Source organism: Heptranchias perlo, chromosome 7, assembly GCF_035084215.1.
Source record: "Heptranchias perlo isolate sHepPer1 chromosome 7, sHepPer1.hap1, whole genome shotgun sequence".
Classification (NCBI taxonomy): Eukaryota; Metazoa; Chordata; class Chondrichthyes; order Hexanchiformes; family Hexanchidae; genus Heptranchias; species Heptranchias perlo.
This window is the reverse complement of record NC_090331.1, coordinates 49,584,634-49,612,113: the sequence shown is the minus strand read 5'-3', so window position 1 is coordinate 49,612,113 and position 27,480 is coordinate 49,584,634. Positions and strand designations below refer to the sequence as shown.

Sequence of the window (27,480 nt, the reverse complement as noted above, 5' to 3'; positions counted from 1 at the left end):
TTTTCCGACAAAATCACTATGTTCATGCTTGTGTACGTTTCAATACATTAAAACTACAAACCTGTTATAATTTCCTCAACCTCCCAACTGTTTCATTGAAAATTCCAATACTTTAAGCATTCTAGTCTGTGCTTTATAACCTGTGAATTCGATAGTTCGGTTTTGCTTCAGTTTCTTGCCGCAAGATAAATTCAATATTTGTGCAGCAAGATATGTAACAAAAGAACCAGCATTGTGTAATGAAACAGTTCATTAAAACATTTAAAGTTTGTGTCACCGATCTGCTAATCTATATTTCCCAAAATGTATGCAGTGAGGTGTTATTCCTTATCTGCGCATTGCTTTTATATTGAGATCGCACCTTCGGTCCCGTTATTTTGGACCGAGCCATTTCATATTGAAAAAGTGTGAAATGCCGTATTAACATGAAAACATAATTATATTCCTGGGCAAATAGTAAAAGAAAATAAATATTATGTTGTGAAGTATTAGCACAATTTTGGGTGGACAACAGGTGTTCGGTTACTTCCAACTTTTGCTTTCCTCCCTGTCTTGGTTAATTCTTATTTCGCACAGTCGTTAAACCTGCGTTTTCGTTCACCTTTAGTTGTATGGAATTTGTGGTATAGTCTGTATGCAATAATGCATCCTGCTTTTTTGTTTGTTGTGATGTCAATTTGAGAAAGCAATTCTTTTCTGTCTACAACAATGTATTACTCTGTGCTTCACGCAAAATGTTGTATGAAATTGGAATTCTCCGAGTAATTGATCTTATTCTCTTTTTTTCTTGACAATAGTTCGTTCATCTTGTGGCCTTCTATATCAGCTGCCTCATGCTTTTCAGGGTAATTGAGTTCAAAATCCAGTGTCCACACACACTTCTGCTTTTATACCATTGCCCCCTTTCCGTCTTCTTCAGATTGTAATCCACTACCAATCTGTTTGCATTTGCTGTTTCGCTATTTCATTTAAAATATTGTCATTCTGACTCAAGCGTTGTTCTTACCACCTTGATTTTCTTCATTCACATGTCTACCCCATTTCTCACCGCAGTTTAAAACTTAACGCATCACATTGTTTTTTAAAAACATCTCTTGCATTGCCATTTGACAAGAATCTCAAATGACCCTCCATCCCGGAAGTGTTCTTACAATTCTTTTTACAAAAAAGTAGAAGTAGTGAAAGATGTGACAGATTCAAGACTCCACGAGACATGTACTTGTGTAGGTGACTGTAGGTGACTGTTGTTTGAAGCATCTCTCCAAGGTGCTCTCTGCTGTAGGTTTTGGCAATCTTGGACGCCCTCTTCTGGTCAGCTTTGTTCTCTATTTACTACCTTGAATGAAAACCGTGGTCTCAAACCAACTGCAAATGAAGCTGTAGTGAAGTACATTTAATTATTGACACAACCTTCACAAATGCTCATTGACAAGGCAATACCTTCTTTTGTTTTTAACTCTGTTGAGATTTATATGAAGTAAAACAGGTGTGCGTGGTTTCACGTTGATCGAGCTTACATTGCAGTAAACAAAAGGAAGGTTACAGATAGCCATTGAGCAGCTCTGATTCACACCACCAACAGCGAATCGGTTAAATAAAATAAATCACATCAAAGTTTGAAATCCTTGCTATAAAGTTTGCCTTTTGGGTTCCTTTAGTGTCAGATACCCTGGATGCTGCAGCTAAGATTTGTATCTATTGTTAGATATTCCAATCTTCCTGAGGCGCACCTGCTCCGTGATCAGGATTCATAAACAAGGACTAAAACCCTGAAGGCACCAAAAAGTACCTGCTGAAAAGTCATGTAACTCCAGAAGAACGGCGGCGGGGCACTAGATTTCTGCAGACAAAGCAACCTGCTCAATATTGGCATGACACATTTTGGAGCAGAGGAGGTGGTGTGTGACTCATTCGTGCGTCGTGTCGGATAAACGGGCGATTCACACTTTTAAAATAGCAAATCAAACGTACTTCTGAAAAAAAGGTCATGCTGAATGGAATTTTTTGTACTCGATTTATATTCAGACGTCGTTTCCCTTGGAGTATTATAAGTGCCCTTCATGCTGACAGAAACTTGCATGTCTAAGGATCTAATTTAGTTGTTGGGAGTCAGTTGGTCGGAGTCTGCTACCTGGGCGTCTTCAGGAAACGGTAAGGTCCTCGTCATCGTTTACCTGAAACATTCCATTTTCTTAGAGTCTCCCTTTATGTACGAGTTATTTTGACTAAGTCCACTGCCAACTTTCCCGTGCTCCTCGGCATTGATGGGATTATATTTTGGGGATTTAAAGTCCCAGTGGGTAAGTGAAAAAGGTCTTTAATTTTAAAAATGGAAATGTCCGACTGAATTGAACATGAATGTGAAACATATTTTGTGTCCCAATGCCATCGATTCGTCCAAACATTGTTACTGAAAATTACATGTTGAGTGATCACTGTACGAAAGATCGCTTATACCACGAATTTTGCTTGGACGGATGGTTACAATATTAGTAATACATAATTGTGATGTAGCTGATTATAAGTAAGACTTGTACATTGCGTCAGATCAGCTTCTTCATTGTCTGGTTTCTAACCGAAAGGCTCTTTTTGAAGCAGTTGACTGCTTATTTTACAGTTCGGTCAAATCGTTTTGGACAATACAGGAGTCACATTAGATGTAACAATGCCAGACCCTCTCTGCTCTCGGTCGCTGCGGTTGGTTAATTCAAAAGTTTTTTGCATAAATAGATTCAAAATGACAATGGCCATTACTACATTGTTGACTGACAATTGATGCAATGTATGTGATGGGATGACACAGTCCTACTGGAACGCTACTGTTCAAGTGCATAATGTAGGATGTCTGGCGGCTAAGCAAAGGCAATAGAAATTATTTCAATCAATGCCTTCAATGAGACCTTCGGTCTACATCAGAAGTGCTAAACATTTCGCCGCGCTATCCCATTAACATGTCTGCCTATAGAGCTTCGTCCTTTTAAAGGGGGTTCTAGTCCTGATTGTTTGATACCTTTCCACTAATACTGATTTTAATGCTGCTTGCGATTACGCGAGACATGACTGTGCCGGCGCGATTCATTGCTTCTCCTACCTTCCATGGGAGCACTTTAGCGCCCTGAATGCTAATAAAGTGAAATGTTTGAAAGCGCAAGACTGGTTTCAAAACCAATCTCTCTCACACGCGCGCGAGCACGCACGCACAGACACACACGGGCTTCAAAAAACTAACAAAGCTGTCTTATTATTATTTTCCTTACAGAAACCTGTGACTTTGTGTCTTCACATTGAAAAGAAAGGATTCTACAGAAGGCGTCAGCCCCATTTGACCAAGGACTCCGCGGCTGTCAGAACCGATGGCATCTTCTGCTCCTTCATCCTCTGGTGCGAGTCAAGACTCGAATTCAACAAATTTACGGCCGGGGGACAGAAGCACAAGTAAGTGATTTCCTTCCAATTTCAAGAAGAATTTTACACAATGGAACCAGATTACCCAAGGGCCTAACTGTTATTCTGTCGACAGAAAGAACAATGCAAAACATATCAAAACCCGAACGTTTCCTCGGAAAAATTTAATTAATAAAAGTGTACTTTAAATAATATTAAGCGGCAATAACATCACCAATGCTGTTACCTAAATAGTTATAATTTGCCAAAGCGGAATGTTTAAGTGTGCCATGTTTATTAAAGTGCAGACAGTTTATTTATTTTAATTTATTCTTTTAGTTACAACACCTGGAGGCTGCAGTGTTTTTTTCACGCCCTGTGGAAATAAGCATGCAGCTGAATGCAAAAAGAAACCTCCTAAGCAGTAATTTCAGGGCGGTTTAGCAATTTTATGAAAATGCACTTTGCTCATTATCACAAACCCTTTTAGTGCGGAGTCTGAGTGAAAGTGTAATTATAGAAAAGTGAAAGCGAAGGCGGCTGATGCAGCTAATTGTAGCTCTTATGAATTCGCTAATAGCTGCGACGACATACAGCGAACGAAAGAGAGCTATTGAACTGGCAAGGATGAGAATGGCGCTGATAGATCTAATCAGTTTACTACATTGCCTCAACAATTTTGACATCAGGTAAAAAACCAAGTCGATGACATAATCGACACTGACAAAGAAAAACTTGCCAGAAATAAAGACTGGCATTGCGATCATTACACGTGTAATGCCTCTGCCCTGAAGGTGCTTCAGACGCTATCAGGCGTGATTATTCTTTCCATCTGCCAAGAAACATTGGAATAACCTAGAATTCGCTTTTATTTTTTGACAGTCCTTTTTCAAACATTAGAATTGTGGAGTTGATACTTCACCGCTTTATTTCAATATCTTCATATTTTATTGCACACGCACACATAAATATATATTAAAGCTTTCCCAGTCGTGAAGTTATCTAGACACAAATCACATGTTCGTACTTTTCAGGAAAAAAGTATGTCAACCATTCCGATACACAATTTATGCATTAAACCAAATTAATTCTACTTGTTAAAATAAGATTTAAAATACAAGGACGAGGCAGAGCGATATAACTGTATTTCACGGCACCATTAATAGGAAAGTAAGTGGGTCAATAAATGCTCGCTCTGGTGTGGCGAATTTAAGAGTCAGTAAATGTAAGAGTACACCGCGTGTATTTTTGTCCTTTCGCCTGTAATCGTGTTTCTTGCTTGTCCTAGCCCTATATCATTAGCCCATGGCATGCTTTATCTCCCAGTCACTGACCTGAGGCGCATTTGTGTGTCAGTGCTTTTTCACACAAGTGTCAAGAGGAGGCTTTACCGGGGCTGTCAGAATCACAGAAATCACCAAAAGAAGAGCAGAGCAGAGAATTCGTGCTCATCTGCCACAACCATACTGAGAAAGAGACAATCACGGAAAATTAGGATGCATTACTGCCGCAGTTTGCTCAATACCTAGGAAATCAAAGCAGAAATATTTTTATTGCCGAGACTAATCCACAGATCTGAAATCTGCATTTTAATTACTTGTTAATGTAGATAAATGATATCGCCTTCTATCGAAGGTGCATTTGCAACGCATATAGATGGAACTACTGAAACTAATATTGTAATTTGCATTTTTATTTTATTAATGCTAATTAATTATTTCTTCCACGGTATTAAATCTGTTTAAAAATATCAATCTTCCCATTCCAACCAACGTTGGACATTTTCCTTCGTATATATTAACTTTCTCCAAATTATTTTCGTATTTTACCGTTGTTTAACATTATTTTTATTCCTTCTCTTTTGTTGCGTGGCTACTGTGCTGGTTTGTGATACTATTAGTGTTTATACGCCTCATAAACCCTGGCTATGGAACTGCCAGACTAGGGAGAGACTTCCAAATTGCCATTTCATTCAGCCGTTAAGGTTAAGCAAAAATATATACTGCACGTTGGTAATTATTAATTAATTCAAAATATATTAATACGTGCACACTGTAGTCTGACTACGTGGAGAGCATTTTTGTAATATTTGATAAGTCTAATGATTATAAATGTCCTCACTTTACATATTTCATTCTCGAGTATATAATGTACACAACGATCCTTGTAACTCACTACGCAGGACTGCCCAGCCAGCGTAATAGGCGTATTACTTGGTCAGATTTTGAAATAAACTGCTGCATGAATCATGAATATGCGAAAAACTGATACAATAATAGGATAATGTACAAATGTAAATAGAGGTGAGTATTTGCAAAAAACGAATTATGTGGACTGTTAAAACTCGTGCAAAGCAGTGCAATATTCGCTGGTTGACGGCTAGTCATGCAGATCGGAGCTGGTCAAATACCATTTTTCAGCCAATTAATTCCTGGACTACTCTTCCGACCCCATTTCATGCCGGTTTGTTTTAAGCTTCCAATTTGCCAGATGTGTGCCAACATTTATTAGATATTCAATCCTCGGACGAACTGATGTTTCTATTTGGAATTTAAGGGAACACAACAAAGTGCGAGAAACGCAAAATGATGTGAAATGCTTTCACGGCGTTGAATGTTTAAAAATCTACGGTTTATTTGCATAAATTAATCCAAGTGCGCCAATTAATTAATAGAATGGTACACGGATTTCAGACTGCTTATTTTGGATTTTCATTCATTTTAGATTGCTTGCATTTCAGAATGACATTTAATGTAACGTAGACCGCTTTGAGGCGTTTCGGAGAACATGATAGGGTACTATACAAATACAAATCCTTTTCTTGGATTTTAGAAGCTTTATTATCGCGATTTATTATTTTACATATATAGTCAACTGATTGCATGCTTAATACAGTAAGTCAGGGAATGTGCTCAAATGGTCATGTCTACAGACTTTACAAAAGAATACAATCTGGCTTTGTATGTTTTACTGTCTTTCTATTGTCTCTGTTTCAGCCTATGACACTTGGTGCGGAGTTGCCCACGGCTGTACAAGAAAACTTGGACTGAAGATCTGCGGTACGTACTTCTGTATTTGACGTTAACAAACACAGATTTTTAAAGGGGTATTTGAGTAACGTTGATATATCAGGGCAAATCGACATACAGGCTAGACAACCGGGCTCTGTCTAACATTGGTACAGTCGGCAAATGGCCCTATTGGTGGATTTTGAGGCTTCTCCAATGCGTTGCTTTTATTAAACAGTATAAAAGCGCCACTTTAGACTACAAAAAACAATGTTTATCTTATGCTTCCTCTTTAATGTCAGTAGTATTACCAGTTCTTCCGCTTTTGAGTCCTTTAAGACGTACTACAGAAGGAGCCAGTGATCGGAAAATATTCAATCCCGTAACTTCTAATCCTAAATGGCATGATATAAATATTCTAACTTTAAATAGCACACACATATTACATAACGAATCCACTGCGAACAGAATAGTTTGTATTGATGGGAATTATTTGATACCATGTCCCATTTATTGGGCGGCCATACTATTCACCTGCCAAAAAAGACAGTAGAGATAAGTTAAGGTTTTGAGAAAAACCTTAACTTTTGTCAGAACTGAAAAAATGTACTCACTTTTTAGTACTGACTAATGCAATGGGTAAGAAATAAAAAAATCCATTTATATAGCTCCTTTCAGGTCCCCTGGACGTCCCAAAACGCTTTACAGCCAATGAATTACTTTTTAGTCACTAACGACTGTAAATATAGTCACTGTTGATTTATAGACAAATGCAGCAGCCAATCTGCCCATAACAAGGACCCCGCGAACAGCCATGAGATAAAAGACTAGTTATCTGTTTTGGTGGTGCTGGTTGAAGAATAAATATGGGATAGGATAGAATACCGGGAGAATTCCCCTGATCTTCTTGGACTAGGTTCTGGGATCTTTTGGGTCCACCTGAACAGGCACACTGGACTCCCTTTAATGCCTCATCTCAAAAACAACATCTGTAACAATGTAGCACTCCCTCAGTAATGCACAGAAACGTCAGCCTAGATTATCAATTCCCTGGAGTGGTAAAGGTCACTAGTCAAATATGCTAATTAATGGTGCAAAGCTGCAGCCAATGTAATAGCTGGTGAGCAGATTTGTCAAGAAATCAAAGGACTGGACAATACACAAAAGTCATTTCAGTTAAGCTATAAAATGGCGTTAACAAGCCAAATATGAGTAAAACAGCTCCAAAATAAAAGGGAGCAAGATGACTATATACAGCAGCCACCCCACATAGATAACTTTGTGCATTAAATAAATACCTTCCTTCCATTGAATATACTTTGCCTTTCCCCAAAAATAATTTCATTGATGTACAAAAATAAACAAGATATATATCTGTAGTTTTAAATTAATTGTCGGTTACGATTTCACCCTAAATTTTGCGGAGCGATATTCTCCTCATACTTTTCTTCATCCTGCTTGTACTTTTAAAAGAAGGTGGAAAAATTATGCTATAAACAACTGATGTTTTCCAGCTAAAGCTACTCACTGGGAAACAGGAGAATTACAAATTTTATTTCAGTTCACTACAGTTCTTGCGTTTTTTGTGTTCAATATTAAATGTTTTCTTCATGTCCTTTTTATTCTCATAATTTATACTTACAAAAGAGCAAAAAAACATCTAATTAAAACGTTCTCTTCTATTTTGAATAGATTTATAAAATAATTAGGTAGAACATTCTAAATAAACAAATTACAACGACTATTGAAAGATGTATTCCAAGTTTTCTATTTTTATGTATGATGCATTTGCGGTCTAACCGCTGTGCAGTGTAGCGTAAGGGCGTGAATTAATGCTTGTGAACTCCCTTCATACCAAACTCAGGTGTTAATACAGAATCGAGTCACCTTGGTCACTCTTGTGCTCCTCCTAGTGGATGGGACAAGATTAACACTTGCAACTATAGGAACGGGGTTGCTGTGTGAACGCTCCGTTGGCAGATGGTGTGTGGCACAGAGCAAGGTTAAAAAAAAACCTCAAAAATGATGCGAAATAAAATACTGGAAAATAAAATAAAGCGGTACTGTATTTTATTTCAGTTCACTACAGTTCTTGCGTTTTTTGTGTTCAATATTAAATGTTTTCTTCATGTCCTTTTTATTCTCATAATTTATACTTACAAAAGAGCAAAAAAAATCTAATTAAAACGTTCTCTTCTATTTTGAATAGATTTATAAAATAATTAGGTAGAACATTCTAAATAAACAAATTACAAAGACTATTGAAAGATGTATTCCAAGTTTTCTATTTTTATGCATGATGCATTTCTCCGAAAGCCATATAGTTTGTATTCTGATCCAGACTAAATGCTACTCCCCAGAGTTAATATTTACAATTCATTAAACCAATTTATCTGCTAGGTAATACCAAATTACCAATTTAATGCATTCTTAAATTATTCTTTTTCACATAAAATGACAGCATATTTACAGCTATGTTTATACCCGAAAAAGGTGCAAATACGCTGCTTTAGTAACCACTAACAAGAAACGCAAGTTTTCAACCTGAACACTACCGTCCTGTTAATATGTAAATGTTTAACTCAAGTAGGCTTCCGAGCTACAATAAATGTGAATTTGCGGCTATCATATGAATATAGTTTTACAATGAGAATTATCATTTACAAAGGAACTCCCAACCTCAGCAAGCCAAAAAATAACAATAAACAATCTAATCTGCCACAATTAATTCAGGGGCAATAAATTTAAAAATGCTATAACTGTGAGGAGATCGGCGAAGATGCATTAGCAACAGTATACGAATATAAAATTTTGCCTAAACTACCATGGGGCTTTTGCATTACACTCTAACTGCCCAACTGTCAAGGTCTCTTCTTCATTATCGATGTGGGAGCCTGGGGACTTCTCCCCAATTATGCTAATATGAAAGAGACTTTAGCGCTTCTCCTTCCCCCTGTTAGGATTCCACTCTAGCCTGCATCATTCCATCAACTTGATCACTTTCTTCCAGACCTCTGACTGTGATGTTCTAGAGCTAGCGACTCGGATTCTCTGTGTTCCCCGTCTGGTTCTGAGACTAAACTGTTGCTCCTCACCTTACCCCTCAACTGAAGCAAAATAATGATCCTGACTAAACCTTACCTCCCAGCCCAAAAGAAACACCTGTGCTTTGGACTGCAGCTCAATACAAGTACACTCCAAATACACAGGTGTAATCTCCATGGGTATCTATCCTTCCACTCTCCCAGAAAAGTTGTATCTGGTGATTTGCTTTAAGCTGCACGCTTTATGACAGTTCCTGGTTTAAGAAATATCTGCGTCACAAGTGGCTTACAAAAATTTTTGTTATTGCAAAAATTAAAAGTTTTGTAGTGTGAATCGTCTTTATCTGATGATGAGGAATGCAATACTCATCTACATCCCGCTGTTTATTCTATCCCGGTCCTCCTCCTTGATGCTCCATTACAGTACCGCCAAATACTGTATTGCTTTGCTGTGTAGCGATGTGAAATTTGCAACTGAGAGTGGAAGATTTTACCTCTTAGCAAGATTAATTCGGACACAAATCGGGTTACTGACGGTACAGAATAACAGCGGCGCGAGTGCGGTCACCAGAGTGAGGACTGCGTGTCGGTAGACTGCGCCGTCTGGCGGTAAGATGCACCGTGACTTTAATAGGTTGGAATTAATCAGATCATACACAAACCTTCACCATCTCCAAACTTTGCATTCTTATATAAGCCTTGAATATGCATATAACCGGATCACTTATTTTATACTAGTGTTTTGGTGATTTAACCTGGTCGCTGCTGATGAAAAGCAGATTTTGCTATTTTGTTGCCCTCAGCTGGTGATGCCGGTTCAGAAAACGATTTGTAATGTTCTCAAACATTTTAAGTTGCGGAGACGAGATGCTGGTTTTATAATTTACAGCCGTAGATCAAAGTGCTTTACAAAGGGAATATCATAAACAGACCCGAGGTTTTAAAAGATGCTCTCATTATGCTGTTTAATGGCGAAAAAGCTTTTCATAAAAGGTCTAATTATAGAATATTATATTCACTGAGTTAATCACTCTTCCATAGCAGTGATTATTATTTTGAGGGCGGAATTTATCAAATATACTACCGTTATGAACAAAAAAAATCCTAATTGCTGAGAAGAATAAAAAGGTAGGGTTTGGTATCGTGGATTTGCAGTGCCTCACTTCTCGGAATTCATTAGCCTTATCTGCCCAGGCACCGCCTTCCTCCTGGGAACAGATTAATGGGAAACTTATTAAAAGCCTATTCGTCACCTCGCTGTTTTCTGAGATAGCACCGCCAGCGAGCACAAGCTCCCAAAATTACAACATAAATGCATTCTTGCCTGGATAAATTATGATGAGCAGCATTGGTTCTTGTCGGGTTAGTTACGTCGTGTTAGGTTAATATTTCCCAACAGACTAGGCTGGCACCTTTAAGGCAGATGAGTTGTATATAGAATGGCCGTTTTTAACAGAAGGCTGGCTAAGAGAAATGAACGCCAGAATTAATGATTGGGTCTGAGAAACATGCAGCTGAAAAGAAGGGTATTTTGAGTTATACGTATATGTTGCACAGGCTTTACTTGCAATTATGTCAATAATACCATTACCTGCATTCATAGAAGGCGAGCATTTTTGTTTGACGGAAAGAAAAATATACAATTCGCCCTGCTCATAAGCCGATCCGCTCTGAACATTTTACATAGAAACTACGTTTTCACGTTGCTGATAAAATCAAAGTGCTTAATGGTCAAACGCACAATGGTTAAAAAAACAGATAGATGTTAATTCTCTGGCCGACCTGCTAAATACGAGTGCGGGATTGAGCTGGAGTAGCACTCCGCTGCCTTAAATTGGTAGATTTCATTCTGTTTCAGCGAGTCCTGATTAGAATCGGGCCCTAGGGCTAAGATGCAACAAAAATTCGTGGAGCTGGTCTTTCACATTTAGTGCAGCATTTTTCCACCGTTCTGGCAATGTTTGAAATTACCCACATTTGAAACAGTTTTGTTTCAATGTTATCCATTATCAAAGATCAGACTTCCTTACTCAAGACAAAGAACTGCTTTTTAGAATAATGTCACGACCGAAATGGTATTTGTGCCTTGAACTAGTAACTATGCTGAAAAAATATGGTCAGGATTAGTCCCTAACTGTAATGAAAATACAGTTTGAGTTTGAACAATCGATCAGTTTCGAAATGATTCTCGAGATCTCCAACACTTGGGATTTATATTAGAAGGTAGCAGACACGATTTCATCATTTCATTCATCATCGCTCCTTTCACTTTGACAGACTGGAAACTTTGGCCGGAGGCTCTTTTTGACTCATATGTTGCTTTCTTCTAGTGGCTGCTTTTGGCCATCAAAGATGTCGGGTTTATTTAACAAGAATTTACCAGTGCACTAAATAACGAATATTTGTTTTTGCATGGTTGGTTTTTTGCTGACGACATTGTGACCTCACCCTCCTACGGGCAAATACTCCTTATAAATTCTCTGTTGTGGGCCACAGTGGATATCTAATAAGCACAATCTTCCTACAGACTACTCAACATCCCATTGTTATTACTTGTAAACGAGACAAAAACAATACAATATGTTTGGAAGCGGAAAGAAACCATCTCTAACCAATCTTTCTTGCAATAATATAGGTTTTTTGCAAAGAACCAACAGCATTGAGGATAAAAGCAGAATCGTGAGTTCACTGAAGGATCGCCAGTCCTCCAAGAACCTGAACACCAGTGAAAACAGCGATAGGAACTCGAGATTCAGGCACACGGAGACTGATTTTTCCAATCTCTACGCCAGAGGTAATTTATGAATAAAATAACTGCTTTGGTGACAGTTTAGCTGTAGATATAATAATCGTGTGCAATGGAAATAGGCTATGTTTCAATTGTTGGTGTATCACGCGTGCAATGCTGAATTTATCGTATTAATCTCGAGTTCCTAAGCATGTTACCACGTTTCCTGGAGAAAAAAAATCACAATTCTTGTTTTTAAATCTAGATACTTTTAAGAGGGTTTTTTGGAGTTTGTGTTTATTGATTATATTTATTCTTTAATAATGGGTGGTATGAATATAATATTATAATATAATATTATAATGTTTGTGCTCCAACAATTGAATTCATACAAGTTTTGTTATTGAAGGAATAGTGTGTTATGTAAAAAAAAAATCGCTGGTTTAATCTGCGTTTTCCTGCAGTAATGGAGATCGTACCTTGTTGCTTTCATTTTTTTTGTCATACGGGAATAAGTTTGCGCAATGTGTTTTCCAGATTTGTTACCAGCCAAAAATGGAGAAGAGCAGACCACACAATTCCTTCTGGAAGTGGTCGACATTCTTCTCAATTACATCAAAAAAACTTTCGATAGGTCCACAAAAGTTCTGGACTTCCATCACCCACACCAGCTGCTGGAGGGAATAGAGGGTTTCAACCTGGAGCTTTCAGACAATCCTGAATCTCTTGAGCAGATATTGGTGGACTGCAGGGACACGCTTAAATATGGCGTTAGGACAGGTATGGTCCTCCGACCCACTTATAACAATTTTCAATGTTAAAGCCAACTTTTATTAACTTTTTAAGTCTATAACTCGCCTTAAAATCATCATTTTGCACAAGGTTATATATTTTTAGTGCTCCATCAGAAAATGCTCGTTCTTTGTCATATAGTCAGGGATGTGTTGTATATGGGCACCGTGTGTAGGTCATTCCGAACTCCTCATTAATCGATGTTGCCACCGAATAGGTATTTTGGGTGCGCTCTGTTCTATTGTGTGAAGGGCGCAAATACAGGACACTGGTCACTGGTATAAATGTGGTTGAGACGTCTACTCGATTCCAAATGATCTTGGCAGAGATCCGACCTCAGGAAATGCAACAAAGACACACTATACTGTGGTGATGATTCTATGCGCCTACAGTTGTCAAATGGATGAATATACCACGTGTATGATTTGGGACTTGTTGGATTGTTTTTCTGTCTCCAGTAACCAACCATATTTTAAAATGCGTGGGATAGATAGAATATAGTATGGGCATCAGCTAGATAAATATCTTGGTCCTGAAGCTCGCCATAACTCACTGATCTGCTTAGTCCTAAGGTGCTTGGTCACACTCGTGTGTGGAGGCGAGATTAATTTCTGGCTGTTGACCACGATATGACTTCTATATATCACCAAATCTAAAGATTGACATGGTACGGAAATTACCAAAATTGACTAGAATATAATTAGTCACTTTATTTCCTGCCGACTGAGTAGGTAGCATTTCCTTATGGTGAATAATAGCAGAAACGATTGCAGTTCCGTCCATAAACTGAACTAACGCACATGGATAATGGGCTGCAAGAACTTTCTATCAAGTATATTACCTTAATTTTCATTTAGTATAGATCTGACATCGTAATGAGACGGAACGGCAATTATTTCTCATTGGAAGTAGATTCTCAGTTTTTGGCAATTAATCAAAAGATGTATTTAAGGAGAACACGCTTAATACCTTTTCCCCACCCGCACCGAGGGCCCAGCGACGAGTCGTGAGTTGATCATTTTTCTCTCTCAGCTGCTAGCTATCTTTTAACCAGGGCATTTCTCTCTTAGCGGGTTGTTTGGTTTGATATAAAGATTCGGCAGTTCAATGATCTCCGCTGATATAATTTCGTACAGTTACAACCTACTCATTCCGAAACTCATCACGTTGTAATTAATTAAGCGCAGTCAACCGTTTGACTGGTGGTAACGTGACGGTGATCTATACATGTCACTGCTTTATTCCGTTTCCTCAGAACCGGGCGATAGATTTCTCTACGTCTAATTGTATCTGTTTACTGTATATTAAAGCCAAATTTCGTTTTCAGTGTTCAACTAGTTTTTGTAAGCATTGTATACTGCAATTCAGGCAGATCACGGCATTAGGCTGGCCTCTGGAATTAAAGTATTGTAGCTAATAAAAACGTGAAATTCCTGATCTGACCACAGCAACGAGACAGGACCCTATTTATGATTGTGAATAAATAACGCGTTTCGAACAGTTACCCAAACAAAAAAAGCAAAAACGGAGTGCCGAGTGTGTCAAGTGTTGTCTGCTGTCTTCAAACTGGTGACCGTGCCTAATATAATGGAATATTAAACATCTCATTATGCACATCTCGCATAAGGGGAGCTATAGCGATATTGATTTGCATAATACTTTGGTATCAAACTGAGCTACTTACACTAAGTTATTTGCTCATTGTCTCTGTATTTCTGATATTCGAACACTTGGTGCTGTCAAGAATAGTGACAGAAAGGAAGGATCGGTTCGTGTCTTGTGGTCGTGTCTTGCAAGCCCTTTGCTATTGTTTCTTGTCAATCTCCTATTGAAGCCTTTTGCATTATTTAATCCGGCATTTCCAAATTATCAGGTGAGAAGAAAAGCAACATATTTTGGCAATCTTCACTAGGCTGGCTACTAAATAAATCACTGCCCCAGTTCATCAATTTTATAGTATAAAACAAGCCACTATGTTTCAAACTGCGAGCAATTCGCGTCAAAGGGCAGAAACCTTTCCCGTAAATTGTACAATAATGTCCGTGTTACACATTAGCTCCAGCTGTAAAATTGCAACAATGGGAGTGTTAGTGTCCCACACATTACAGTATCAGCGGAACTGATCTGATTAGGTAATTACACCATAACTTGTGCTATAGGGTGAACATACAAATTTGTTCCTCTATATATATAGGAGTCGAATATCTTTACCATCGATAAGCCAAAATTTAAATGTCCTAATCACCAAGCCTCTGTATTCTTTACCATTTGTAAAATAAATACTGTGAGAACTATATTCTAAAATTAAAAGTTATGTAATACTCCTGAGCTGGAGCTGACCGAAATGTTGACGGTACATTCCCGTACTCATGGTTCACGTTTTAACAGCTTTTTATTCCTAAGGAAATAACATAAGTCTCGGAGCTGAATATTTGTCAAGTATTATTTTTGCGATATTCACAAATATCGTGCGTTATTCCACGAATCGCGACGAGAATTCTAGCTGCTTGCTGCAGCCCATTGATGCATGTAAATAAAGGCTAATGAATTTAATATGCGTTTAATTGAAAGCCAGTTTAGAAAAAAAACTAATTTTAAATCAGATTTACTTCATTGTATATTGAGTCATTGACCTGTAAATGCAACAGTCGTGCCAGCAAAAAAGGAAATAGCTAATGGGGATTCAAAATTTGATTTTGAGTGTACTATTTTATTTCTAAGGAAACGTGATTATCACCCAACGCAGCACCGATTATCCTTTCGGTTATCCTATCGAACGACCATTCCATCAATATACTCTTAATTAAAAGGCGAGATTTGACGTGAATCAGATAGACACAATTGCTTTGCGAAGGGATAAATTGTAGTGAATATTTCCCAACAATAGCGAATGACTGGGTTTCTGACTGTCGTTTAGAGTTTTCAATACCTGACTACCTTGTAGGGTCTCTTGGAATCGATACTTTGCAGCCGTCTTCCCCAGACGGGAATCGATCGCTTCGACCCAACCGATGAAGCGAAATACAAGACTCCAGTTCCGCTAATTTTGAACTCGAGCTTACTCCGACTGATTCAAATTCCAGATGCTTAAATATTTTCAATGCTGTTTAATTCCTGTCTAAACACTTTTGAACATTAACTTCAGGCAAAATGCTGGTGATATAACATAGTGGGTAATTTAGGGCAAGATTTTAAATAACTTCATGCTGAGAAAATCATGCAACGTGTAATGAATATTGGTGGAAATATTCCACATTTTTCTGAACAGTGTTGTACTATCTTTAGATTTCCAAAGTATATCTTCCGTTTACCATTGTGTAGAAGAACACACTTTTATAGGAACTGATGTCCCCTTGCAGAAAACGTAGAAAAGGGTTAATATCTTTGATGGGAATACGTATGGGTACAACAAATGACACCAACTCCAGAACGAAGAAAATGGCATCTAATGGCAAGGTTTTTGTCAGATTGGTAAACGAATTTCTTTGGTGAAGTGAAGGACTCGGGTACCCGCCGAATCATTCGCCGGGTTTCATATTTCTGCCAACAATTTTTAGAGCAGTTTCACAAAACTGACATTTAAATTTAAAATTTCAGAAAGCTTGGGGTACACACACATTTTACACACGCAAAACGCTAGATTTATATTCACCCCGAACGATTTTATTTAGAACAAGTCGTTTTCCACCCGTTACAAATTTATATCTAGATTCAGAAATAGTGGGTGATTTGGCAGTCTATTTAAAGACTTCTCGTTGTCGGTGTACAGAAGACAAGTCACCACAGGTCATCTCTGTATAAAATACATCTGGAATGTTAGCCAAGGTTAGCGAGACGCAATCAGTTCCAGGCGGGAACCTAAATCCAATAGAAATTGGACTGAAGCCCTCTAAATGATGAGGTTGTTTTCTGCACTTTTTGATGTTTTATTTTAAATTCCCGCAGGGCATCCTCGGTTTTTCAACCAGCTGTCGTCTGGTCTTGACATTATCGGTTTGGCCGGAGAATGGCTTACGTCAACAGCTAATACCAACATGTAAGTTCAGGAATGCACTTCATTCCACTTTTCTACTACAAGCAGTTTGTAACACAAAAGAAAATACTTTAAATTAATCTCCACAGGTCTTCGGAAGAATGTTACAGTTCATCAGATATGAATAGGTTTATCACCGCGACTTGAAGCCATCCGACCCTCTTCACAATATTGTCGTGATACAGATTGCCCCAAGAGCAATTTTTACTGGCGCTGTGAGGGATGTTATGGATGAGCCATAACTTCATCCATTTGACCATTGAGAAGACTGAACCTATCCTATTCAGTTCCCACCAAACATTTTGCATCCTTGTCCCTCATTCCATCCCATTCCCTGGCTGCTCCTTTTGGTTGCACCAGGCAGTTTGCCACCTCAGTGGTCTGCTCAAACCTACATCCTATCCATTACCAAAGCCGTCTACTTTTCCCTTGCAACATGGCCCACTTCAACTCCTACTCCTACCTAATCCCCACCACCACTAACCTTTATCCACACTTCCATTACCTTTTTACTTGACTTCGTCAATGCCCTCCTCATTGGTCTCCTAAGCTCCATTTTACACAAACTGCAACTCATCCAAAATTCTGCCCCATTCTATCCCACAATAAGTCCTTCTCGCCACTACTCCTTTCTTTACTAATCTCCATTGGTGCCTTGTCCCCCAGTGCACTGAAATCAATATCTTCATCGCTATTTCTAAGTCCTTTCTATGTCCCTCCCTAACTCAACAATCTCCTCCAAGCCTATGTCCCTATCCATACTCTCAAGTCCTCTGACTCTGACTTCCTATGCATCCCACCCTCCTTTCACTCCAGAATCTTTAGTCACTTGGCTCTAATCTAATCTTGGAACTCCCTCTCTAAATGTTTACAGCATTGGTGCTTCTATTTATACCTTTAAATACCTCCTTGAAACCTATCTTTTTCACCATATTTTTGTTCTCCTCTCTTAATTCTTCTATTGCTTGGCATCTGCTCCTCCTCTATGAAGCATCTTAAGATGTTTTATTATTTTAATGGAACTATATAAATACACATTATTGTTATTCACTAGGTACTGTTGACTCATTTCACTGTACATTAAATCACCTAGTGATCCATTCTTTGAAAGAATTAGGCTAAAGCGTGATCAGATTATTCCCTCAATGTACAGGCTGCATTTTCCATTCACATCTACTTAAAGGCTGACTGCATTTCTCTCTTTTGGTTATTAGGTAATCATCATTTATAATTACATTTGACACTTATTGACTGCCTTGTATTACAGAAACAAAACTGTCCTTGGGGATCATCATTGGGATAATTTTACATGAATAATTGCTTTTGGATTTTTGCAACCCAGTTCAATATTCTTAATTATCTTTGTTGGTTTCTTGTCTATATTTATTCTGTTCTGTGGACTGTCTGAGAGTTCAAATAACGGGCATTGTACATTATTTACAATGACATGTTTTCAAGTGATATATTGTGGTGTTGGACCTTTATTAAAATACAATTAATTGAATTGCACTGGATAAATGGCAGATATGCCTGTATTTTACTTCCAGGAGAAAGTATTTCATTGTGATCTAAATATCCGTACCTGGGAATAATTTTGATTTATTGGTCATAAATGAATGACATACAGACTTTCATCAAAGCATTGTGATTAAAAATGAAATGGTTGTTCGGAAGAGTAATTACATGTGATACTTATCCCATAGGTTCACATATGAAATAGCACCAGTGTTTGTCCTCATGGAACAAATCACACTGAAGAAAATGCGAGAGATAATTGGTTGGCCCAATGGGGATGGTGATGGAATCTTTTCACCTGGTAGGTAATATGATAGATTTACTTTGGTAAGGCTTTCAATCTGTAACAGTCTAGCCATGGAAAATGGATTTTGCTGTCAAGCCAGTCAAAGTAAATACGCAATTTTAGCTATAGCAACAACTCCAACTTGACAATCATTTTTCAGTTGTTGTATCCATACTGTTATCCTATTTTCAATGTATTAGCTTTAACATAATTCAATATAGATGTTTAAATTGAGAAAGACACATAGAAATCTTAGACTAAAAATAAACAGGTACTTTAAATTTACCAGCATAAGCAACATTCTGTACATCAAAATTTAAGATCCTACTTTTTTATTCAAATGGAAATTTTGACAATTTTTAAAAATGCGCTTTCCACCTAAAATTAATAAATATAGTCTAGATTTTCAACCTAGAAGTTCAGCTTGATGCAATGTTTGTTCTTTAGAGCAGGTGTTCTCAGTCACATTGTTTACCTAATGTCATCACTATGGTATGTTCAGCGTCAGTACAAAGCATTGTGGTCATGGTGGTTTCTTGGGACTCCTGGTCACTGTCAGAAATCATAGCCAAATCATAGCCAAATTTTGAAAATGATTCCACAGATATATTTCTTGCCTTCTCTAGTGTGAGATGGTTTCACAGCTTTTTTCTCTCTCTGTTTTGCCTTTTCTCCCTTTTAAAAACATGTCTGTCATTAATTAAAATGGATCCTTGCTCTATAACCCTTGCGATCAGGCATGTGGAGAAGTCATTGTATTCCATAGTGAAGACGGGAGAGTGCTGTATGAGGGGAGCACTAACTGTTCTATTGAAAAGAATCTGTTTAAACAGGGTTACATTTCAAACTAGTTCATTACTTTATACACTGATAGTTTCAGGAAAGCTTGTTTAGATGAACCTAAACGTGGAATCCATGAAATTTAGTTTTTCAGAGAAATTTGATTTCCATTGTCCCACCTATATTTGTTTTTTGATTTAACAGTTCTACTGTTAATTGTAGCATCAAGGTTGGGTCAGTAGTTCAAGGAAGCAGTTCACTCCAGAGCCCACCCCCTCCCTAGGACAGATTACGGCTACAAACGCTCAAATCAGTTGTCAATATTTATAGCTGCCTTTCCATTTAAGATGAAAATGGAAATAATTTTTTAACAGGTACCATGAAGTGAATCATAGAGTCAGTAATATCATATATTAAATTGAAATTCTCAAGCAGTACCATTAGCAAATGTTTGGAAAGATGATTTTAAAATGCTGCTACTTAATTTGTTTTTTAGGAGGGGCTATATCAAATATGTATAGTATAATGGCTGCTCGCTACAAGTATTTCCCAGATGTTAAAGTCAAAGGGATGGCTGCAGCTCCTAAACTGATACTGTTTACATCAGAGCATGTAAGTTATGTGATTCCTAACATTTATTCCCAAATTATTTCTTTCATTATGCTTGTGCTTAGTTTTCTAAAATAAATGATTTTGAATGTATTTGTGTATTGCAGAGTCATTATTCAATAAAGAAGGCTGGGGCTGCACTTGGATTTGGAACAGACAATGTGATTTTATTAAAATGTGATGAAAGGTACAATTCAGGATATTGCCATCAATTTTAAACATTGATATTTAAAAGAAACTCTATTTGACTGGAACATTATAATGTTATGATTTGCTGATTTTCCAGCTTTGAAGATTATGGTTTTCATATGTATTTTGTTTCTGAAAAAATTACAGGGGAAAAATAATGCCTGCTGATCTGGAATCAAAAATTATTGAAGCTAAACAAAAGGTGCGTGTGTATATGTTTAAGTCCAATGATCCACGCCCCTTCCCTCAGTTGGGTTACAAGAGAGACTCTTTTGTTATTGTTAATGCCTGTTTCTGTTTTCCAACTGTTCATTACATGCTACTGAAACTTACGATGCACACTTTAACATTTTGTCCAAATTGGCATGTAAGAAAAATAAAATAAACTTGTTTAATTACACAGGGATATATTCCAATTTACGCTAATGCAACTGCAGGAAATACAGTATATGGTGCATTTGATCCCATTGAAGAAATTGCAGATATATGTGCTAAGTATAACCTCTGGCTCCATGTTGATGTAAGTCTTGTTTTTAAACTTTAACTTTAAAAATTCAATATCTGTATTTCTGCAAAACTGTACTAGTTATTTTGTTTTCACTTATTTGTAGGCTGCATGGGGAGGTGGGCTTCTGATGTCCAGAAAGCATCGCCATAAACTGAATGGTATTGAAAGGTAATTGCTATTCTTTCTAAGAATATATACTAGTTAACCTCCTGTGACACTTAGGGCTGCCAACTCTGGTTGGATGTATTCCTGGAGGTTTCATCACATGACCTCTGGCCTCCAAACGCCCCACCCAGTAATACAGCCTTTTATCCTATCTCCTATATTTTTATAGCTAATAAATAAGTGTTCGAAGAAAATGAGAAAACACCTTTTTTAATGCCCCTATGAGTTTTCTCCTGGGTTGCTCGCAGCAATGTCCAGGAGATTAATCTTTAATTCCCGGAGACTCCAGCTTAATCCTGGATATTTGGTAACCCTAGTGGCATTGCATGTGGGAATTTTTTTATAAAAACAAATTCTCTCTCTTCCTGTAAGTGGCTGTCTGTTTTTCTCTCAAACCGTAACTCTTACTGTCTCCTTTTCTTTGTTTTTCTCTGAGCCCGAATGAGTTTCTCTCTGTGCCTGTCATTTCTGTATCTACTTTAAATAAAACCAGGGAATCAACAGGAGCTATAACATACTGAGGAAAAATAAATAGTTGTTCCTTGTTTTAAGTCAATAAGACGCTAATAATTATTTTGGTTATGTTTTATTTAAAAACAAAAAAAAGGTTTAGATCATATATTGATGAGAGGGCCCAAAGGGGAATTGGATAAGTACTTGAAGGGAAAAAATTGCAGGGCTACAGGGATATGGCGGAGGAGTGGGACTAGCTCGATCGCTCTTGCAGAGAGCCGGCACGGACTTGACTGGTCGAATGGCCTCCTTCCGTGTTGTAACCATTCCATGATTCTATGATTTCAAACATGGCTGCTTTCAAATCAGGTTGCACTATATGATTGATCTCTGCTAAGACACAGCCAATAATACCACCATGTTCTGATGGACCAATCATGAAAAGAGGGCATATAATACTCAATATTTTTAATAATACTTTATGCATATGTGATGTAATTACAGATTGATTTTCCTTCCAGGGCCAATTCTGTTACTTGGAATCCCCACAAGATGATGGGAGTTTTGTTACAGTGTTCAGCTATTCTTGTCCGAGAAAAGGTATCTATTTGAATTAAAATACATAAACTAGTTATTGTTAGTTTCTCTGGTTACGCAGTTACTATAGCACAGTAAAAGTAACTCAGATTTTGTTATAACACAATTCTACACAGTATACAGTTCTAAAAACAAACATAATTAACTATAATGATGAATGATATGAATTACAAAAATTCTATCACATTTTTGTTTCCCTAAAAATATCTTTAAGAGGTCCTTTGTGCATTCTTCCCAAAAGTAACACAGTTCTGCATGTTGTAAAGGGGAATGTGTACAATGAATAATGTGTCATAGATCTCCTTTTATTCCTATGTGTGTTCAAAACTGCTGGCTAGAGGCCTTATGAGAAGACTTTATGTACAACATTTTAAAATTCTGCTCCCGTGACCTGAAGGGGGAGCACTGCCTTAATTTGAGTGGAACTTTGTGCTATGGAGGAAATTCTACACTGGGTTTACTCTTTAACCTATTGCTGATGGTCATGTTGTTATGTGGTAACCTATCCGAGGGCTAAAATCACAAAACCCAGTCCTGGTAAGTTTTTGTTCTCAGATTTACCAGTTTCCCAAAACTAATTCCACCCAATTTGCAGGGTTCCAGGTTAAGTTTTTTCTCTGAGCTCCTGATCCTCAGCCAAGTACTCAGAAAGTTTTACATGTATGAGTGCCTGTCATATTTAGCTGAATTAATAATTTGTAGATTGGATGATGCAGTAGGTTAGTATAGTGTCCTTTTACTTGTGGGATCTGGATTTGAATCTAGCGCAAACTGATGAAAGTCTCTTCATGGCTGATAAGACTCCTTAGGGAAATGAGTTTGAGAATAGATTCACAGCACGAAACTCCCAATAATTCAGGACACAATTGCAATGCAGATAACTTAAGGATAGAAATTTTGCACTGAAGGGTGTGCTGTTCTGATGATGGGGTGAAGGAAGCATTAACCTGCATCTGGTACATACTATATCCAACCTGTTGGTATTTGATACAGTCGTTGGGTGCAGAGTGTTCTGTTTGCCAGCACTGACATCGCTCGCCTGATTAGCACTGAAATAAAAGCCAATAATGAGTTTGGTCTATTTTTGTCTATTTTTGTCTAATTGTCATTTTCTATTACTTTTTGTCTTTTTTAAGTAATTCCCAGGGCTCAAACGTTGTAGGGGTTGTGGTGCTTGTACCACTAGGCAGGGAATATTTTGACCCTAGAATTTCATTAACTAGGAAAAATAATGAACAATGGTATTGCTTCATTTTTCTTTCCACTCCTGACTATTCTATGCCTCTCATCTTTGTTTCTCTTATCATTCATTTTTGACCTCTCCTTTGTTAATCATGTGCAATGTGTATCTCTGATTCTGGGTGCTCTGGTCTTTTTCATCTGTCTTCAATGACAGCAAAGTTCCAATTCAGATTAAGTTTGTGGCATATAAAATGTGCTTTCATTCCACCATGGTTCAAACTCCAAAGCATAAAATGGAAGGGTTTTCATTTGTGATTAGGATCAAACTGTGAGGTGGATTTGTGGCAAGAAAGGGAACAAATTGAAGGTACATAGAGGTCCAGCTTATACTGACACCTATTGATCAGCACCCAGAAGGGAGAGCTGGCTTCACGGTAAGCTCATCTTTTTGCTATCGCCTCTTACATAAGAACCTGGCTTAAGCAGTTGGTGATGAGTGAGCTTGGTAGGTAGCATTAGACAAGGACATAGAGAACGACATGGTGGCTGGCCCATTGCAAGTAGTCCTGCTATGATCATTTTACCAGACTGAAAGTGGATGCCTATCAGATAACTGATGTGGAAACTTTCAGGCTTGGGATAACAGCTGCTGAAAGGCATTATCTGAAGTTTAGGTATGTGGACACATGTTCATATAGTAGCATTTGGTGGTTTCCTGATTGGGGTGTAAAGAGGCAAACAATTGATGCTGTAGCTCTGCACCTCAAACCAGTGGAAGCACATTTTGATGAAGTGTAGTGTATATCCATGATATGGTCAGGACAATGGTGGTAATGTGCTCTTGCATTTCATGATGAGTTATGCTGCTCACCGTGCCACTTGAGATGAGCTACTGGCACCTGTTGTTTGCTTAGCAAGAGTTCCAACCAGGACTTGACAGTTGCCCAGTGACATGTCTTGTGATGAAAGATTGGGACAATGCCGATCTGCTGTGGGGAGATCCGGTAATCCAATACCTAAGCCTGCAGTGCTTGTCATATTTTTGGATTTTTACATTAGATTGGTTTCTTGGGTTCATAGTCACCGGCCAATCCCTTAAGTGGAGCTTACATCTCTTATAATCTGTGGTGTACTTTTTTCTTCCCAATGTCTAGGTAAGTGAGACCCAGAGATCATAGCAAAGAACCTTTCTTCTGTACACCAGCTACTGAAATGTATCATGCAGCACAATGTGATTGTCCTCACTTTGAAAGGCGGACTGAATGTATACCAATCAGACCAAGACTCAGACTCTAAACCAGCAGATGGTTTTATTTAAGTAAAACAAATAAATGAGCAGTTAACAGCATAAAACAGCAAAGTATGCACTTCATTATTCTCCTTGGTACATAAAATAATAAAGACACCTCTCACTTTCTCTCCAAATGTAGCCATTAAAACAGAAGCTCACTTGATGTAGTTTAGCTTTAATCTGACCTACCTTGCCTGCTTGCTTGCTGGGCTGGCACAAACTTAAAACACACAGCTCTTCTGCTGCTACCTTTCAGTGCTTTCCTCAAACATTTGTCAAAAAGCAATTACTCAGTATGGTAGCTAGGCACTTGGTTCAGTTGCTTTAATTGTTAGGGTAGGAGCTCCAGTAAAATAATTCTCTTTAGCCAATGTTTCTGCCTAATGATTATGGGAGAAAATACTAAAAATCTGTGCAGACTGCTTGAAGTTACAAATTTCTATCCTGCATAGGAAACTGAGTGAACTATTTTAATGATCCAGCATGTCTATGTACTCAATAAGTATCCACAGAAGAATGCACCAGATGATTCTCCATGCTCCATATTTTTAGTCAGGGCCTGTCAACTAGCAATTGCCCAATAATGGCATTAGTACAATGGATTCACTGAGTGCCAGACTGAGATTTCTAGTCTAATAAATTCTTAAATTATTGACTTCTTGCTCTTAGTTTCAAATATAATAAGAAAATTGTTTTATAATTAATTGATAGTGATTGACAGAAGAAATTCTCACCATTTATGAATTTCAGATTTTTCCTAATGTAGTTTAAGTATTTTTTCAGAAAGATTTGGAGTTATATATTTGAAAAGAACGGTTACCTTCAATGAAACTTGTGAGATGCTGTGAAAGCCCATTAGCTGTAGTGACCAGTTTGGTTTTGAGTAGCTGTGTATTTCTGTCAGTGCCAGAAATGACTTTCTTCTGGCCATAACTGTCAGACTTGTTTATTTCTTCAGCTTTCTTTTTGCAAGTATATTCTGCACTGGAGGCAATTATCTAAAACTGTGGAGGAACTGCTTGCAAAAGAAAGTTTCAACCAGCATCACTCTATCTGAAACGGATACATACAGTACTCCTTTGTCATAAAAAGATAGCCTGTGCAAGCACTCTATTCTGGCGCCTGTAGCATTACTTAGCCAAACAAAAACAAATAGAAAGTGGCTTTTCAGTGCACCTATGATTATTTTTATTTGTGCACTTCCCCAGCACTTCAAATGTAGCAAGTTTAAAAGAAATGCACAAGGTTGCTTTTTAATCTGCCAATTATTTGCCTCAACACTAATATATGAAACAATGATTTAAGTTGCAAAATCTACTTCAGCTTGAATCATATTTGCCACGAGTGGAAGCTAATTTTGGCATTTGTTTGCTCTGGAGCAAACCTGACCACATACCCAACTGCAAGTTTAGCACACCTTACACAAGAGTCTTATTTCATTCCATAGGATGTATTGATCTTCCCAAGTACCCACACCATTTGTTTCTTCTCTTCTTTGCCCCTCCCTCTATAAATAAAATTCCATTTGGAATAGTATGAACACTGCAGCTTCACATTAAAATTAACATTTAATAAACAGAAAATTGTAAGAGGAGCAACTTCCAATCTAAAGTACTATTCTCTCGCTTCTCCTCTCCCCAACAAAAAGAAAATATGCTTGGTTGGAGGTGTATCTAATTTCACCATTGCAGAATCCTGTGGATAGTCGGACCATTTTGGGTCTCCCACTGCACCGAGGAGCAGCTTTTTTGACATCAGCCGATATTAGTTGTGGGCACATCAAGATTCTTTAGAGTGTTATGAAGCTACTCCCAGATAAATCCTGTATATAACATCGGCAGAGTTACTTCCTCATGTGAGGATAGATGAAAAATAGCGTATCCTGCACAGCGCTTAACAATAATTACAAAATTAGTCATACCCCCTACCATGTAGAAGTTTGGTTTGTTAAATTATTTTTACAGTGGGAAGGAGGGTTCAAGTACTTTGAATACAGAGAGCAGGTTAGTAGTGCAGTATATTCATATACCTTCAAACTGCACTATAGAGTAGTGGGTTGTTGCTTTGTAGCCATAATTCACATCAAAGTGGCCCTGATTTCAGAAGGGTCATATGAAGGATACACCAATGATCAAAACTGCTTCTTCACAAAGAGGGAGGGGAAAGGAGAGGGTGAGTCAACTCGGGCAATGTTTGCACACCACTCAGATGGCTGCTTAGAGGCTTAAGAGCATGTTACTTGCTTTCCTGGACAGAAAATGGTATTGAGGACCTTAAAATGGGAAATTAGATTAAAAGATATAATGGTAGAAAGGCAATGGCAAACATTTAAAGAAATAATTCATAATTCCCCGCGAATATACATACCCTTGAGGAATAAAAACTCCACAGGAAAAGTGGTCCAACTGTGGCTAACTAGAGAAGTTAATGATAGTATTAGATTAAAAAAAGAGACTTACAATGTTGCTAAAAAGAGTAGTAAACCTGAAGTTTGGGAGGGTTTTAGAAATCAGAAAAGGACAACCAAGAAATTGATAAAGAGGGAGAAAATCGAATATGAGAGTAAATTAGCAAGAAATATAAAAACAGATTGTAAGAGCTCCTACAAGTATATAAAAAGGAAGAGATTAGCAAAAGTAAACGTGGGTCCCTTAGAGGCAGAGACAGGAGAAATTATAATGGGGAATAAGGAAATGGCAGAGACGTTAAACAAATATTTTATATCTGGCTTCACAGTAGAAGACACAAACAACATACTGGAAATAGTGGGGAACCAAGGGTTTAATGAGAGTGAAGAACTTAAAGTAATTAAGATTAGTAAAGAAAAAGTTTTAGAAAAATTAATGGGACTTAAAGCTGACAAATCCCCTGGTCCCGGTGGTCTACATTCTAGGGTTTTAAAAGAGGTGACTGCAG

The 27,480-nt window shown here is 37.7% G+C and overlaps 1 protein-coding gene across 2 annotated transcripts in view; it reads left to right on the top strand.

Moving 5' to 3' along the window:
* The first annotated feature begins 3,341 nt into the window (after positions 1-3,341).
* The window catches only part of LOC137323302 (glutamate decarboxylase 1), a 53,829-nt gene continuing 29,690 nt past the window's right edge, over positions 3,342-27,480 (top strand). Inside the window, exons 1-12 of one of the 2 annotated variants that reach the window (XM_067986794.1) lie at positions 3,342-3,435; positions 6,381-6,443; positions 12,072-12,230; positions 12,702-12,944; positions 16,902-16,992; positions 18,693-18,805; positions 20,067-20,182; positions 20,287-20,366; positions 20,516-20,570; positions 20,772-20,888; positions 20,980-21,044; positions 22,016-22,094. In XM_067986794.1, the coding sequence (XP_067842895.1) occupies positions 3,354-3,435; positions 6,381-6,443; positions 12,072-12,230; positions 12,702-12,944; positions 16,902-16,992; positions 18,693-18,805; positions 20,067-20,182; positions 20,287-20,366; positions 20,516-20,570; positions 20,772-20,888; positions 20,980-21,044; positions 22,016-22,094 (1,263 nt within the window). In that variant the 5' untranslated portion in view covers positions 3,342-3,353. The remainder of the gene's footprint in view (positions 3,436-6,380; positions 6,444-12,071; positions 12,231-12,701; positions 12,945-16,901; positions 16,993-18,692; positions 18,806-20,066; positions 20,183-20,286; positions 20,367-20,515; positions 20,571-20,771; positions 20,889-20,979; positions 21,045-22,015; positions 22,095-27,480) is intronic. The other variant, XM_067986795.1, reaches the window with a different exon arrangement.